The following is a 16,571-nucleotide window of genomic DNA, read 5'->3' as shown; positions in this document are numbered from 1 at the left end:
CTCGGCAGAAGACAGAAGGCATCAATGTAATAGGCTGGGTGCTGTGTCATCACCATGTACTGCCGTCGTCTGGGTTCTCGTGTTCGAGATCCGGCGTAGTTCCTAGCGGGAAGGCTGGTTTTTTACTGAAAATGTGTCCGGGAGGGCGCCAGGCTAGCTCTGTGGCTAACCACGAGGTGGGTCGTTGGGTGCGAATGCCCCTGCGTGGCCCGCTAGGAACGGCTGTGGTGGTCGTGGTGTGAGGGATCCCTGGTTATTGATACACTACTAGCCCTACACAGCATAGCACACTGATCTCTAACTTGATTGGGGAAGTTCACAAAAAAACATACACGAGTCTGGTTTGCACTGTCGTATACACGTCGCGCACAGAGTGTGCGGAGTGGACGTTTAATTGAAATTGGCAGTTACACTTGCAGTTACAGTTACACTATTTTTCCCTACACAAATTACACTATGTTGGCACTGGGCGCTCTGATGCGCCGTCACTAATATTAAGTCCTCACGCCAGTCGAGGTTGAAGGGGGAAGTTCGATTGGAGTCGGTCAATCCCGTAAATTGTGAACGGTGACGTCCGGGCCCACCTATGTGGACCGCGGCTCGCTATGAAATTCGTTAAAAGTCTTTAAGTCACTGTGGCCGGTGCCTGTGCACTTCGGCGATTAACCAAACATCTGTGATTGCGGAAGTCGGCCCGCGCTGTATGCTGCACTGCCCCGCGTAATGCCTTGTTCGGGGAGTTTACGTTTAAGCGGCTGGGATAGGCCCTACACCGTAAAAGGACCGGGTGCACACGGGGAGTTAATTATAAAAAGGTTTTGGAGAGTGACTATAATTACCCGGAATGAAATCGGTGAAGACGATGGTTGAAGGTTCCCCGTGGGACGCACGTCCGTCTAGGTCCGCGAGTCGCTCGGTACTAGTGTCTGGCCCTGTCGCGAGGGGAGGGCTCAGCATCGTCTCGCGCTCAAAGTTTTTAAAGGTCCGTTATTCGGAAATTATTAAATTAATAAGAGATTGAAAGTGGCTCTAAATTCACACATTAAATAATAAGAATTAATCTAATACACAGATACGATTTAAGAATTGGATTCAACAAGTTTACATTAATTACGTTTAATTAATGTGAGTCACACTGGAGACTGTTCGTCACTTGTTGACTGCTCCAGTGGCGAATGATACACAAAAATTGGGGCGGTTATAATTAAGTCACACACTTCTTTATTTAATTTTGGCTAAAGGCCGCAAGGGTAGCACTCACAAATGTATTAATAAAAATCCACACATTAGTGACCCGGGCACTCCTACGTCGCAATACCCTTGTACGGTTTTTTTTATTTAAAAGTAATGTTACCATTAAATTATGTTGAATTATTAATGTACGGGAATCGTGGTGTCTGGTTGATTAGGGCATGGTCTTTAAATCTACCTTTTGTTCCGGTGCTCGCCTGACTCGTGTTGGACATGGATAGGGGTGCGTTCTGTTAGCGGGGTCGGATACTGGCGGTTGCATATCGGGCTTTAGGGAGGCATGCGGTCGGACGACGTCAGTACCAGTGACTTTTATGTAATAAATACATAACATTTTGCAGTCCATCCTGTTCTTATTTAATGCCCGCCTTCAGCCACATGACCGAAAAAACCCCTGAGAGATCGCAGGCCATAAAATTCGCGAATCCTTATCTAAATACAGCTCAAACGTCGATAACACTATGCATGTGTAACCATAAGAAATGTGCATCTGCACTGACATGACCTGGGTTGGGTGCTGCAGTTGCACCAATTATATTGCAAGTCCATTTTGTATTAAACCAGAACCTCTTCAGAATTAAGTTTATTAATTTTTAATGAGTAGGTATCTATAGACTCAAGCCACGAGGCATAATTCCCCTTCAGAATTCACTGGGTATTGACATATGCTAGTCTCTACTTAGAAACATCCCACATGGTGGCAAAGTCTTTAAAGTTTGTCAATCTATTGTTGCCAATTTACTGTCATTTTATTAGTGTTTCATGTATTCGTATATGAACAACCGCTATACACACAGCTGTCTCCTAGATAACACCAAACTGCCTGTGTAATGCTGTTACCACATCAGTGCTCCTGGCATGTTTGACTCCTGTAGTAATCATATGCCAATTAGCAAGTTATAGTGCGACGGGATTAGCTCACAGCTCCCATACGAGGAAGCTATGCATGAAGACGATTCATGTATAGGGCTATATCTGTAATAATAATGATTTATTCTTCATTTTATGACTAAACAGCATCGCGAGGGTCTATGCTGAGCTTCTCATCTGCTGCATTTTAGCCACGTGGCCTGGTATCCTCCTCAGAGAACCTTATCACACAAATAAACTTGCTAGTTAGCACTCAGGTCAAAGCACATCATCAGCTCATCGGTTTAAGCTTCCGGGATGAGGGATGACATCAATTGTATTTAAAAAACTATGGCTGACAGTATTTTTGATAAATACTAAGTAATTATTCATAATTTGCCCTTGTAATTAATTGAGTCTGTCTTGAGCAGTATGGTCTTTCAAAACAAACGTAAAGAAAGCACTAAGGGACAGCTGTTGTCCGCACAAGTGATCGCATCAAGTTCTCTCCGACAGCTGCTTCGTGCGGGGAACAGTTCTTGGACCCGACTACTGTTACCGTGATTCAACTACTGCTGAATGCAGTATGACGCCTCCAATTTTTTTTAAATTTTGTATTACTTTCGGTACTGATACAAAATACTGGAAAGTGGTATTTCACAATAACTATTTTTTTTTTTTTAAATGGCGACGGTTACTTGAGTGTTTTTTTTTTTTTTTTTTTTAGGTAAGGAACTTTAGTGGACTAAAAATGTTAGTTTGTGGTGTTGAATAATTCACAGTATTAGAAAAGTTTTAATTGGTTAGTGGGAAAGAACAGTCATGCATATACTATTTGTGTTCGATAGTAATTTAAGGTGTTGCTGGAATGCTAACTTAAATAAAATGTTGACAGAGTTTTACTTACGGATGACAGTGAAGCTTCCTGTGTGCGTGTGTGTTATTATGTGAAGTAAATTGTCAGAGTAGAATGCATCCCGTGAGGCGACGCAAGAAAAGGCCCAACTATGGCATCCGGACGGTGGAGGTGAGTCGCGGTTCTAACGGGTTCGGGTTCACGATCTCGGGCCAGCAGCCGTGCATCCTTAGCTGCATCGTGGCGGGTAGCCCTGCGGAGCGCGCGGGGCTCAGACCGGGGGACTGCCTGGTGTCTGTCAACAGCCAGAGCGTGAGTAAGGTCCCGCACGACGATGTGGTACGCCTGATCGGGGCCTCGAGCAGTGCGCTGCGCCTGCAGATCGCCGACAACTACTACTCTGACAGTTCTGAAGACGACGCCCCCGCGGCGCGCGCCAAACCGCGCTGTCTGCACCGCCTCAGAGTGCATGCCCAGCAGGGCCGTGCTGCCAAGGTGGTGCGCGACTTGCGCACGGGCGCCATGTTTGAGGAGCCACCGTGCGAAGACAGCCCCGCCCCCAGCCCCCCGCCGCCCCGCCCTGCCCCCGTCCTAGCTCCCTCCCCCGCCCCAGCTCCTGTTCCCGAGCATCGAGCGCTCGTCGGCTACCTGGGCACCATAGAGATGCCGCGAGAGCTGCAGCCAGGCTCACGCCTGCAGGTGGTGCGAGGTTGTATCCGCAGACTGCGAGCCGAGAAGCGCGCGCACACACTGGTGCTGATGAGCGTACGCAGCCGCAGTCTGCTGCTATCCAACTGTCACGGTGCTGTGCTGGCAGAGTACCCTGCCGAGCGTGTGGCCTTCTGCGGGCCCGGTCTGGATGACGAACGTCGCTTCTTCGGGCTGGTGACCATGGCCGTGCCGCACGCGGACGAGGCGCCCAGCAGCTCGTGCCACGTGTTTGCGGTGGAGCCCAGCCTCCATGGAGCACATGCCACCCACGCATTCAAGGCGGAGGCCTTCAAGCTGCGTTGCAGCCTAGATCCGGTGCATGGCTCGTGTCGAGAGTTCCCTGGGCGCGCGGATGAGCCCGTGGCCGCGGTGAGGCGGCTGTATGACGACCAGCCCCCCCTGGCCCACTCCCCTCGCCCGAGCAGCACACCTACCACCGCCTCCAGCAACAGCGACTCTGGGATCGGCTTCCGTGATGACTGCGGCAACCAGTCTGATGGGATCCTGGTGGTGGACTTGCAAGAGCGGCGGCCGCACGTGCTCGCGGAGAACCCAGCCGGGCGGCTGACAGTGCGCGCCATGCCTGACCCGGTGGTGAGCAGTCGTAGCCGGTCACCACTGTGTGGCTCATCGAGTGACGGGCCATGCGGGGGCAGTTCCCAGGACGCACTGCTGTCCTACAAGCTGAGTCCCAAGGTGTTTGGTGTTGCACGACCCGTCACACACAGCCTGGAAGACCTGCCAGGGGGCGGGACCTCGCATGTTCACCAGTGGGGCAGCCTGCAGGAGTTGCGCAGCTTCGAGAACACGCCTCAAGCTCAGGTGAGTCTTCTGTCATGTGGTACGTGCTCGTGTGCCAGTTGAACGAGAGTAGTGGTGGTAGTGCTTGTTGCAGAATACTGATTTTTGCAAATTCGGTACAGTTTTTTGATGCATAAATAAAAATCCATCTCAAGCTAGAAAGAATTCATTTTTAATTGTTTAGAATATTTACATAATATACTAAAAAGGAGTTCTAAAATTTCTGTATTTTAAATGTTTTTTTTTTTAACTTTTTCCTTGAGTGTGTTACTGAGTTCTCCCTACATCCTAAGAATTTATGGTGTGGTAGGTCATAGTGTAATTTAATTATATTTGTTGAAAAAAATTACATAAATTGTGTTTCTGATCTTTACTAATGTTGTATAGTTGTTTCAAAAATGTGTATTGATTCATTCTTTTTTAAAAATTTGTTTTTCATTTTTAATTGAAACTCTACGTCATTCTGTTACTGGGATTATAGCTAGTGCAGAGAGAGCACGCATCTACATGCAGGGTTTTATTCTGTAATTCAAATAAATAATTGTCTGTGAACACAGTAATGAAATGGATGTGCACTACAAACATAGGTACTCAAGGAAGCAAAATGGTAGGAGTAAATCCGATAAACTCGCAATTGGGCAAGGCCATTGAAGTCAAGATGAATTGTGAGGTAAATGTCATTAAAACATGAAAATTTATTAATTATAAAAATTTTAAAATTGTTGTAACAAGAAATTTACAGCAAAAGTAAAAAATTTTACATCATATTTACTTATTTTTTACTTACCAAACCAAACAATCTTTGTTTTTGAATGGCTGTTCTCCACTACCAAGTCTTCTAGTATTTATTTGAAACAAAAACACTATCTTCAGGCAGTTTTTCCTTTTATTTAAAATTTAAAAGGTTTTTCAATGTTGCTGTTCTAACCTTACCAACTTTTATTTATTTTTATTACCTCAACCAGCAGAGACCTGAGAAAGAAAGTTATAATCTATCTTTGAAATAATTTTTCCTGTCTTCTAAAACTTTACATGTACAAAAATCCTTTCTCTTATGGCAGTAAATGAAATACAAAAACCTTAATTCCCATCATCAAAACCCTTAAAATAAACTAATCACAACACTTATACTGGCTGTATTATTACAGTTATTATGAATTTTTCAAATGTTTTATATTCATTTGCTTGTGGGCTTTCACCCGGTGGCATAAGTCCTCCCCGCGTCACTCCCTCCCCTTAAGCACCTTAATACAGTTGTAGAAAATATGAGACTAGCAAACTGTACCTTGCACCTCTAAAGCAGACTAAGCAAACCACTCCATTTTACTTGCCTCGTTTTAACTACATTTAACCTGGTACATAGTTTCACCAGTATGCTTCTTCTTTGATGGCAACAAAACCTCTCACCGTCATGTCCTATTTCTGTAGTCGATTACAGTTATTACAAGTTACTTCTGAGTTAGTATGCCGGTATCCAGTAAATACTACAATAAATCACAGAAATAATTGTCATTGAGCTTTGCAAACTCACAAGTATCTAATGAACAGCCTCTGCTTAGTAGACTACTTCTTGACCTTGAAGCCATACCAAAACCAAATAATTAACACAAGGAAAGTCTTCTCATTAAGAACTAAACACAAGAAATAAACAGTCATAGGTACTGCATATGTACCCAATTGGACCAGAGTTTGCATCAATCAAAAAGGCTGTAAATAAATAAGTTATATTTATTACTTCTACTACATTTCCACACAGTTTGCACGACTGCTTTTTGAATTTAACTTAAGAAAACTTACTGCTATTTATTTATTGCTTTCAATATGACACCTACCAAAAACAAACTTAAACATTGCCTTTGTACAAGCAGTCACATTGAGGTGAATAAATACAGCAATACTGTATTACGAATCATGGATGGTAACATCTTAGTCTTGGAGGGAGCAATTTCGTGAATGTGATGGAAGTCGAGGCACTGTAATGTGTAACAACCTCGGTGCTGCCATATGTGACGGATGGTGGGGACCAAAGTTCACAAAGACAAAGCAAAAATTTATATAGTATTAACTGGTTAATGAATTTTAACAAGATGGGCAGTATTTTCATTAAAATTCCTTGTCAGAAATCAAATCTGAAGGTGGGGTTTAGTATTTTATCAGGTCTTTTATGCTTTTATTGAAGTTGTTTTATTATAATAGTTTAAAATTTCGATCTGCTTAACAAATGATTCAATACCGGTAGTCAACATAGATGCTCCAGCAGTGAATTCTAGCTGCATGTGCGAACTCTGTGTGATTCGTGTTCAGAAATCTGGTTGAAAATACAATTTGGATATATTTATCAAGCTTGATATTATTTTTAAAGGCTTGTATTACATTAAATTGTGTGTTTTTGCAATGTTATAACACATGAATTTGCTCATTAAGTACCAAGGTTTTGATATTACACATCACTTGTGAGTACTGAAAGTCTCACTCTCATTTTTTTGAGAAGTCTGTCTCCTTCAGTATTTAGAATGTAGCCTTCTTGCCTTCTGAGTGAAGCCAAGTCCTTGTTGATGATGTGCCGACACTTGGGCAAGCCTTGTTGCAGCCGCTCTCAGGGGCTACTTGTGTCGGGCCATCATCCACAAGAACATGGACTCAACCCAGAAGCCTGAATGTAGGTGGTCATTTAGTATCATCAAACTAACTTTTGCAGGGCATTGAAAACCCAAGTTGCAGTTCTTAATGCAATTTTCAGTTTTTTTTGTATATTATATTGATTAAGCTATGTCCTGGGTGCAATAAGTTCCTTCTAGAAAATGGTATAAAAATAAATGTTTCTGGTGTATACAGAAAGGTGTAGGAACAAACAAAGTGGGTTACAAGTAGTACAACTGGCACAAGGAAGGGGAGATGATCTCTAATGTTCAAGGAATAACTGTAATAGTTAATCATATTATAATATACAGCCAATCCATTTGTAACGGATGCTACATTCCCACTACTTGTAACAGTGATATATTATGAAAAATTAAAATATTGTGTAATTGTGAAGACTTTAATTTTACGGAATATATTCTTTTTTAAAGAGCTGTAACGGATGCTACCTCCACACAATTCAGAATAGCAGTTTGAGACACATTCCTCTAAAGTTTAGCTTCTGCATCAGAGACAGCAGTGTAACTTTATTTCTCCTGATAAAAGAAGGATATAAGATTGTTCTTGTTATATTTAAATACTAGTATCACAATTATAAAGTTTATTGTAATGATTACAAAAACATAACGGATTCTACACAGTTCCTGTAACGGATTCTACAAGTGAATGTAACATGTATTCCTAAACTTCTACGTTACTGTAAAAAAACAGTCACTGGTGTAATGAATGTAACAAATTTTATTTTACAAGTTTAACATTTTTACAAACAAGTAGGCTCTGCTTATTCAAGAATAGTTTGATGAAATTATTAGTTGCCTTTGGTTACAAAACATCTTAAACAGTAACAACATACTTTCAAAACACTTACCCATTTACTTACATGGTGATAAACTATTAAGATATTATAGGCATAATTTTTTGTTTTACATAAACACAGTTACTATAGTTCTTGATAAACATTTACTTGAAAGTGTACTCATACATTTGAGGCTGATTTTAAAATAATCCATTTGGAAACACAACTAATTAACATCAAGTGCATTTTGAAACTGATATACCAGCCTGAGTCCTTGAAATGTAACACTAGGAACGTGTAAAATTTTGCTAACTTGCTCAAAGCGTATATATTTTTCATCACTTTCATCGGTAATGAATAGTTTGTTATTTCCATATTGTTTCAAAAACATTACCCGCAATTCCTCTTCTTCATCACAAGCGGTCTGACATATTGCTGCATATTTGAAATGGTGGTTTTTTGTAGATTCAAAATTTACTATTACGAAGGTGCCGGGTTTAATGTTCTTCTTCCTTATTTCACTTTCAGTTTGAGAATTTGATTGTGATTCATTAGAAGGTTGCAAAAATGATGCGCAGTGTCGCGGTTGGTCCAGTGGTTGAGGCTGATCGTCTAATGACTCATCAGAGTAGACTTCATTGAATTTCAAAAGTTTCTTTTCACACAGTTCATCTTTTGGAGATATGTCAATCACTTTCTTCTCTGAATAAGCAGTCAGACCTACTAATATACTAGTTCTATTCAACATTTTGAAGAAATGATAATCCCTTATTCCTGGAACTTCTCTAATGTTCTCCCAGCGTTTAGCCAGAAGATTTTGAGCAGTCTCGTCAACATCTTGTTTGGAAACATACAGAACTTGTGTTTTGTTACAGGTTTTTTCTGCACTTAGATAGAAGTCATAGGACGAAGTGATCTCAGTGGCTCTAGATTTCACACTCAGCCACACATTTCTCTTAATTTTTCCACCTATTGCATCTACTGCACCCTTTCCATGTCCAGGTGCAAATGTATTCCATTCTACAGTAGACACATTCAGGTCATCAGCAAGGTGCAGCATATTGAAAGCAGTATACCTGCTTCTGAACTGCCCTGAACAGTTGTCTGAAAATATATAAATGTTGTCTAAACCTTTACAAAACCTGTCTTCAAAATCTGACACAATACTTTTCAAAAATACCCATGCAGATTGTTTTGAATGTGAAAGATCATCACTCACTACAACATATGACTTAACCTGATCATTTCCATACCAAATACAGCATGTGAATACAGTTGTTTGTGAGTGCTGCCAGTGTGCACTCTGAATTTCATCTTGCGGAGTGTGGCTATAGTTTTCCGCATAGTCCACCTGAATAACAGCCTCACATTTTCCAAGATTCTGTTTCTTTTTATCAAAGTACTCAAACTGTTGAGATTTTACAAACGTGTGTTTCTTGAAGGATTTAAGTGTGTCGTTCATTTCCTGAACAACAACAGCAAGAGTGGAAATGTTCTTCAAGACTTTCAAACTACCATCTTCAGATTTTCCCCATTTCTTCCATGTTACTTTCTGCTGGGAGTCACATTATAGTTTTAGAAGTACAGACACATCATAATGACAATTTTCACACTTACTAGTCATGCATTTTTCACTGTTAGGATCACAGCACATGGCATCAATAATGGATTTGTGGGTAAAGGATTCAGTTGAGAAACTGGAAAATACTTCAGTCAGAAAAATAAAGTTTGCGTGTACTATACACAAACAAACATTGTGTGGGGTCTCTTTGAAAGGAAGGATGTTCTGTGGACGTAGTTGATAAAATTTAGATCTACTTACAGCATCATTGCACTTTTCTTTAAAAAGTGCATGAGCCTCATCTACTTTCATCAGCATGTAGCGCTTCTGTTCTTGCACTTTTTCTCCTGTTTCTACATTTTTTATTAATTTGTAGTCTCTTTTACCAGGTGCTTGCCAACTTATTCCATCACTGTTATAAAAGTCTCTAACCTTTTTCTCTGTCTCTGGTTTTAGTGCTCTCAATGTTGGAGATTTCTCAGTTGCACACAATGTTTGACCGGCTTTACTGAAAATGTCCTTCACTAACTGACGAACTACAGCTCTTTTCTTGGTAGGACTGGAAGGAAGAGCTGACTGTAATTTCTTAACTGCTTTTCTTAATGTACTTGTGCATTTGTAGGAACCTAAAGCTGTTTCCGGTTTTTTCCCGTTTGTACTGCACTTCTCTGCTTTCTTTGTTCTGTATCTTCTCATAGCTTCACGTTTCTTCTGTTTTAAATTAGCATCAATTACACTATCCTTCTTTCGTTTCATTTTAAGCTCATCTCGTTTCTTCTTATTTCGTTCTTTATCTTTTTTTAAGTACTCCTTCCACCATTCTGGATCTTGTTTTTTCTTCTCTCGGCATTTGGCCATTCGATTTTTACTGCTTACTGGAGCCATGGTTCTGGAACAAGTAAAGAAAAACATAAAGAATTAAATTATGATCACAAATATAATACTGGTAAACTTGTATTTTTTTTTAATATTTTTAACATGCTAAAATGTATTAAGGCTTTCAAGTATTTTTACTAAGATTCAAGTTACTTATAGTAACATAATTTTTGTAAAACAGAAATATATGCCTGCAGTCATTTTTTAAACTTTATTGAATGGTTAGTGTTTTGAGGTTAGGCTATCATAAACTGAATAATGACAATTGTTTGTAACATTTGTGTTCATCAAAAGTTATAAAACCATTTAATATATACTGTCACTCTAAATGATAATAAATTCAAAGTTTACATTCATTAATTACTGAAAAAAAAAGAAATTGTACAGGTTATGTATATTTTTAAAACAAAACAAAAATTTAGTTTTAAGAATTTTACATGTAGAACACATTCACAGAAATGTGGCATCCTTTACAGTGTAGCAGCCGTTACATTTTATTTTAATAATATTAAGTTAATAGAATGTTTTAATAATGACAACAACCTGGTAATAGGTCAGACATCACTTTTGAATACTTATTTATTGTTTCCCAAAACTACAACAGTTTACAAAACAAAGAAATTAGTTATATTTGTAACGGATGCTACACAACAAACATCACTTACGAAATAGTATTATAAATGTAATTCAGTGCTTACCTTTTACACCGAAAGTATGTTCAGCAATTACACACATTTCAGCCATGTTCTGCACCAAATATGGTTGCTATTTAATGCTTAGATAAGTTATTCCAGGGTTGCCAATTTGTGTCAGTTCAAGCCAGATTTGTGTGTATGCTACTGACTGACCAAAAAAATGTTAAAAACTTTGTTTGGAAGTAACAACAAAAATTTTTTTTAAGTAATTTCTGTAAGTATAATGTTTGTACAATACACCAAAAACTAACATAACTTAATTACTAATGTTTTACAATATATCAAAACATTCCCACTTTTCATGGATTGGCTGTATAGGAATATGTAATACATTATTGTGAATAATTATTTTAATTTTATGATCAGATTATATATTTGGTTATGTTTCTGGTATAATGTAAATCGCAGCTGTTGATCCATTTGAGAGGTATCACACAAATTTGTGTGTAAGTAGTTCTGAAAGTTTACTTAATTAAATTTTGTGAAGCTGTTGAAAGAAATTTGTATGCATTTTTTGCTTGTTGGTTAAGTTTGAATGTAGGTATATTCATATATTTTCTAGGCATCATTTGGAATTTTTTTTTCTGGAAGCAGGCTGAGAGAAATGTTTCTTTAACCCTTTAACTCCGGTCGACTTGTGTAGCAGTTGGGAAGTTCCATGAGTAACGGAATGACAGTTTTGAATCATCTTTACATTGTAAACACCGATTTGAACCACTAGAAAATTAAAGTGAGGATAGTTATTTACTAGTTTCTCAACGGAAGTGGAAAACTTAATTATTAAGCATTTTACAATTTAGCCTATTAGTTATTAGCAGAACTGTGGATATATACAAAACAGTCACAGGTAACTGAATGTCATCATTTTGGACATGCATTTTGTTCTCCCATACAATACAGTAATAATTCAGCTCACTAACTGGATAAAAACTCATACAATAATTAAATAATAGAAATAAAAGAAAGAGGAACAAAATTACATATTCATTAAATGTTTCACACCCTTATTCACAGTATACAAAAAAAAACAGTACCTAACGGAAGGACACTATTTGGTAACGGAATGGCAACTTCATTCTGCTGTAGTGACAGGGCAAGCAAAATGGTATTTATTATTCTGATCGATAGTAGGTGACAGAAGTTTTATAACAATTTGGTCTGCTTTTACCCAAAATTTATCTTCTTTAGCTGTAAATGCAAAGATGTTCCCAAATTCATCACTTTTTCTTAGAAATGAGATTTCATATATTTCTGTATAAGTATCAGTAACTTGGCCCACAAAAAAACAAGTGCTTCATTTTCCAGCATAGGATACCAAAGCAAAATCTCCTTGAAATAGCTCTGGATGTTTTTCAGGTTCCTGTGCAATATTCCGATTTGTTAAAGATTTCTTTTTGAAATGATGAATCAATTTCTGGGTTGATAATGAATAGTGCGGATGTGTAATTATGTATGGAGCAATGGGTATCACAGCATGGATATTTTTGGTCTGTTCTACTGGAATTATTTCAGTCCACATATGATCCAAGTCATTATTATGCGCAGATATTTTAGGGCTAGAAACATACAATTATATGTATTCCATGACATCGTTCACGTGCAATGCTTGCAAAGTACTCTGCATTCTTGACTGCATATTGACCAGCTTTGCAGGCTGTCCATACTGCACGTTTAATGGTTCCACCAATCCCTTCGACAACTCCTTTGCCATGGGAGATGGCAAAGAAGTGCCAAGAGACTGTTAACCCATCGTGTTCTCTAAAAAATGTCAAATTGCATAATAGGAAACACTGCTTAAATTGACTGGCAGCGCCATCACTCATGAATCACTAACAACAACAATGGAGTATCCACTATTTTCTGAGTTCCAAAGATATGCTGTAAAGATTGTGATTTCTGCCTTTTACCAATGAGCACTCTGAACTTCATTCTGCTGCTGACAGTGTAGTTTTCTGCAATGTCCACTTGCACTAAAATGTCCCTTTCACTTGCCGAATTCTTCTTTTGCTAAAAATATTTTGACTGCTGTTGTTTAATTAACGTATATTGTAAGAAATGGGGTAGCAAATTGGAGAGAACATCAAGACTCTGATCAACCGTTCTAGTTTTTCAATTAAAGTTACGTGTTGATTCATGATCTTTCAGTGATCCCACTTAACCACTTGCTGTAGCAATTCTTCATCTAAAGAGTACTTATCTTTAAGAAGTATATTTGCACATTTCTCACACTTCGACAACATACAGTCTTATTCTCCTGACTACACACTACAGTGTTTATTAAATCATGATATGTAATACCAACTTGTGGAAGTTTCTCACTTATTGCTCTTAAAAGCAACTTCACATTCTCGTGATAACGGCACAGACAAACATTTTGTGGTGTTTCTTGTACGGTACACACAAACTGGGGTCGCAAAGCACAAAACTTAGCCCGTTGCACTGGCATCTTTGGAAACTCTCCTTCATATAAGGCATAATGTCATGATCATGAACCTCTTCTGAACTTTACTTTTTTCACCAGTTTTAGGTTTAACAATCATATAAGTAATCTTTCATTCCTGGAGATTGCCATGAAATGTCATTTCAAACATAAAATGCAGTAACAGATTCTTCTGTACCTGGTTGTAAACGCTCAATTTTATTTCTTCCGTAAGATGTGTTAATCAAAAGTCCATGAGCAACTGCAAGCTCGGAGACAACTTTTTTGCACTTACTTGGACTATAAGGTAAATGAGTAGACACACGTTTATTAGCTTTCTGTAATGTTGCCCGTGATTTATAAGGACTGGTAGCACTACTGTTGTAGGGATCATTAATAGTTTCTTGAACTATGTTTCCCAGCTGGCTTCTACATTTCTTCTGATAAATTCTCTTTTTTTCTTTCCTTATCTTTTATCTTCATTTCATCACCCAAGCCTTTCTCCTTCAACCATTGCCGGTACCGCTTCATCTTCTCAGCTGCTGTGAGAGGCATGGCACCCTCTGAAACAAGGAAATAAAGTTTATTAGGCTACTTGAAAATAAATATTGAGGTTATGTGGCAATTACCAGTAAACGAAAAGAATTTCCTGCTTTCAGAATAAGTAAATGAGCTTTATATTTGCTTATTCATTGAAATGAAAGTAAATACTTACTTGCTTCCTCTGAATTCTCTCTAGGTTCAGAGTGCTAAAGCTGGGTTTACGATTGATTTCCTTAAGAATTAAAACTTATCATCGAGTACACAATTAAGTCAAAACTACATTTTCCAGTTTATGATTGACATAGAAGTCGTTAATTCCAACCAATCACAGCACAAAACACATGGTCGGCCATTTTTCGAAATGGAGAAGCAGTTTTGAAATAGGTTATTGACAAATGGGATATCTATTTTTCTTCTATCATTACATCATCTACTGAAATGTAAAATTCTGTTGCATTAGAATGTTCACTCATGTCTAAATTAATTCGTAATTACAAATATACGAATTCTAATCAAAAATACTGCCTCGCTCGGTTCAATACCAAGACATAAACTTCCGGCTGAAAGGTTCTGGTTTGTTGTGATTGGTCGCTTAACTTAAGTCTTAACGAAAAATATAAAATATAACCATTTCTGTTAAGTCTTAAGTCATCATATGGTTCGCACACGACCCGTCAAAATTCACACACGACAATCATAAACCATTCCACTAGTTTACATAGAGTCATATGGTAAGTACACGACTAAGTCTTATTTCTTAATTATTAATTTTCAATCGTAAACCCACCTTAAGTACCTAGCTAATTGTTTGTAAAGTTTTCTTGTTAAAACTGTTTTCTTGCCTTTTCTTTGAACATTAGGTATATTTACCGTATCTAACATTGGTACCAGTAGAGAAACAAATACTTCTCAAACAATTAACTATATAACAAACAACAAAATAAAATTATAACAAAGTAGTAGACCTATGGTCATTTCGTTACCATTTTATGTCATTGTTACCATTTTATGACATTCCGTTACCATATTAAAAATGTGCTTTTGAAATGAATATCTAAGTAGGTATTTGCTATAGGTATGTTTCTTTATACACTAAACTAAGTATATGTACTTGCCTATTTTTAACTTTGCAAAAAAATTCTGTTGGTTTTCATGGGTAAAAAAATGTTTTTTTCTGGTAACGGAACGACAGAATGCAGTCATTTTAAATATAAGTATTTTAGAAACATTATTCATTAAAAAAAATTTGTTTTCATCCATTGGCTTGTGTTGAATTAAGATAATTGTAATGTTTCTCATAAATATTTAATCTTTGTATGGACCTTTAATTAATTATTTTGAATAGTTAAAAATCTGCATGTTTCAGACTTAAAAATTTTTTTTTTCTGTGATTCTATATGAATTTTTTTTTAATTCCAGCATTTTTATAAAAATAAAAGTGATGTTGAATTTAAAAGTACAGAGTTTTAGTTTTCAAAATTGGTTATAAGTTTGTTAGTAACTACATTTTTAATTTTTTTCCACCATTTCCACATTCTAGTGGAACTTCCCAATTGAGACCTGGCTGGTCCTGTTGACCGGTGAACTGCTGTAGCGATCTGTGCTCGCCCGGCGGGTGACTGCTACAGCAGTCGGGCCACGGAGAAGAGCTTGATACTATCTAGTAGTGGATGTCTCATGAGTCTTTTGTAACTACTGGAGCCACTAGATAGCAGTGGTTTACAGTTTTACTACTGCCTTTTCTGAGCATATTTTACGAGCTGGCACATCACAGGTTCTTGAAAAACCACTTTGGCAATTGCCTGTGCTACCCTTTTTCGCATTCCTTTCCATTACCCTTACATCCAGTTATTCTAGTTTCTTGGGTGTTTTGAAACTCGTCTTTTCTGTGTGTTTTGAGAGCTGTGCGGTTGTATGTGTAAGTGCATCGCAGATAATAAAAATATATTAATATTTATTTTTTAATCTTTATTTAAAATATAAAAAAAAATACCTTGTAGATGAGGCTCTTGAACTGATCCTTAATAGGTAGTGATTTTGATAGTGTAACCAGTAAAGATGAATCACCATCAGAATCTGAAGAAACTTCTGCAGCACAGTCTACTGCAGACATACCGACTTCTTTAGACAGTCATGCTACTTCAGCAAAAATGTCTTCCAGCATTTCCTTCCACATCAGGTACATCTTTTGCAACAGCTACACGTTCTGCCTCAGTAATAGATGAATCCTCAGTGGAAAGCACCAGGAAATCATTAAAGTGGTACTGAAAGCTGTTTTTTCATATTATTGATATAACTATTTTGAGACTGTTTTGTTTATACAATAAATTTTCCAAAAACGTTGTATGCTAATTTTCAATTGAAAATAATATAATTTTTTTTTTTGTAAAAGTACAACATAGAAGGAAGAAAATTGGACGGAGGAAGATTAGACTTTACATCGAGACTGACAGCAGGACCTCATCTTCCCGATGAAGTGCATACAGGAAATGTGTTGTGTGCGAAGAGCACAATAAGAGAAAGCAAACTAAAGTTTGTTGCAAAGAATGCAATGAACACTAAGAGCCATTCCA

The 16,571-nt window shown here is 38.0% G+C and overlaps 1 protein-coding gene across 4 annotated transcripts in view; it reads left to right on the top strand.

Moving 5' to 3' along the window:
* The first annotated feature begins 2,602 nt into the window (after window positions 1-2,602).
* Window positions 2,603-16,571, top strand: part of LOC134541626 (regulator of G-protein signaling loco) — a 107,992-nt gene continuing 94,023 nt past the window's right edge. For all 4 annotated transcript variants that reach the window (XM_063385192.1, XM_063385193.1, XM_063385191.1 and 1 more), the window contains exon 1: window positions 2,603-4,489. In XM_063385192.1, the coding sequence (XP_063241262.1) occupies window positions 3,071-4,489 (1,419 nt within the window). In that variant the 5' untranslated portion in view covers window positions 2,603-3,070. The remainder of the gene's footprint in view (window positions 4,490-16,571) is intronic.

Source organism: Bacillus rossius (genome assembly GCF_032445375.1).
Source record: "Bacillus rossius redtenbacheri isolate Brsri chromosome 4 unlocalized genomic scaffold, Brsri_v3 Brsri_v3_scf4_1, whole genome shotgun sequence".
NCBI lineage: Eukaryota > Metazoa > Arthropoda > Insecta > Phasmatodea > Bacillidae > Bacillus > Bacillus rossius.
This window is presented reverse-complemented; position numbering and strand designations above follow the sequence as displayed.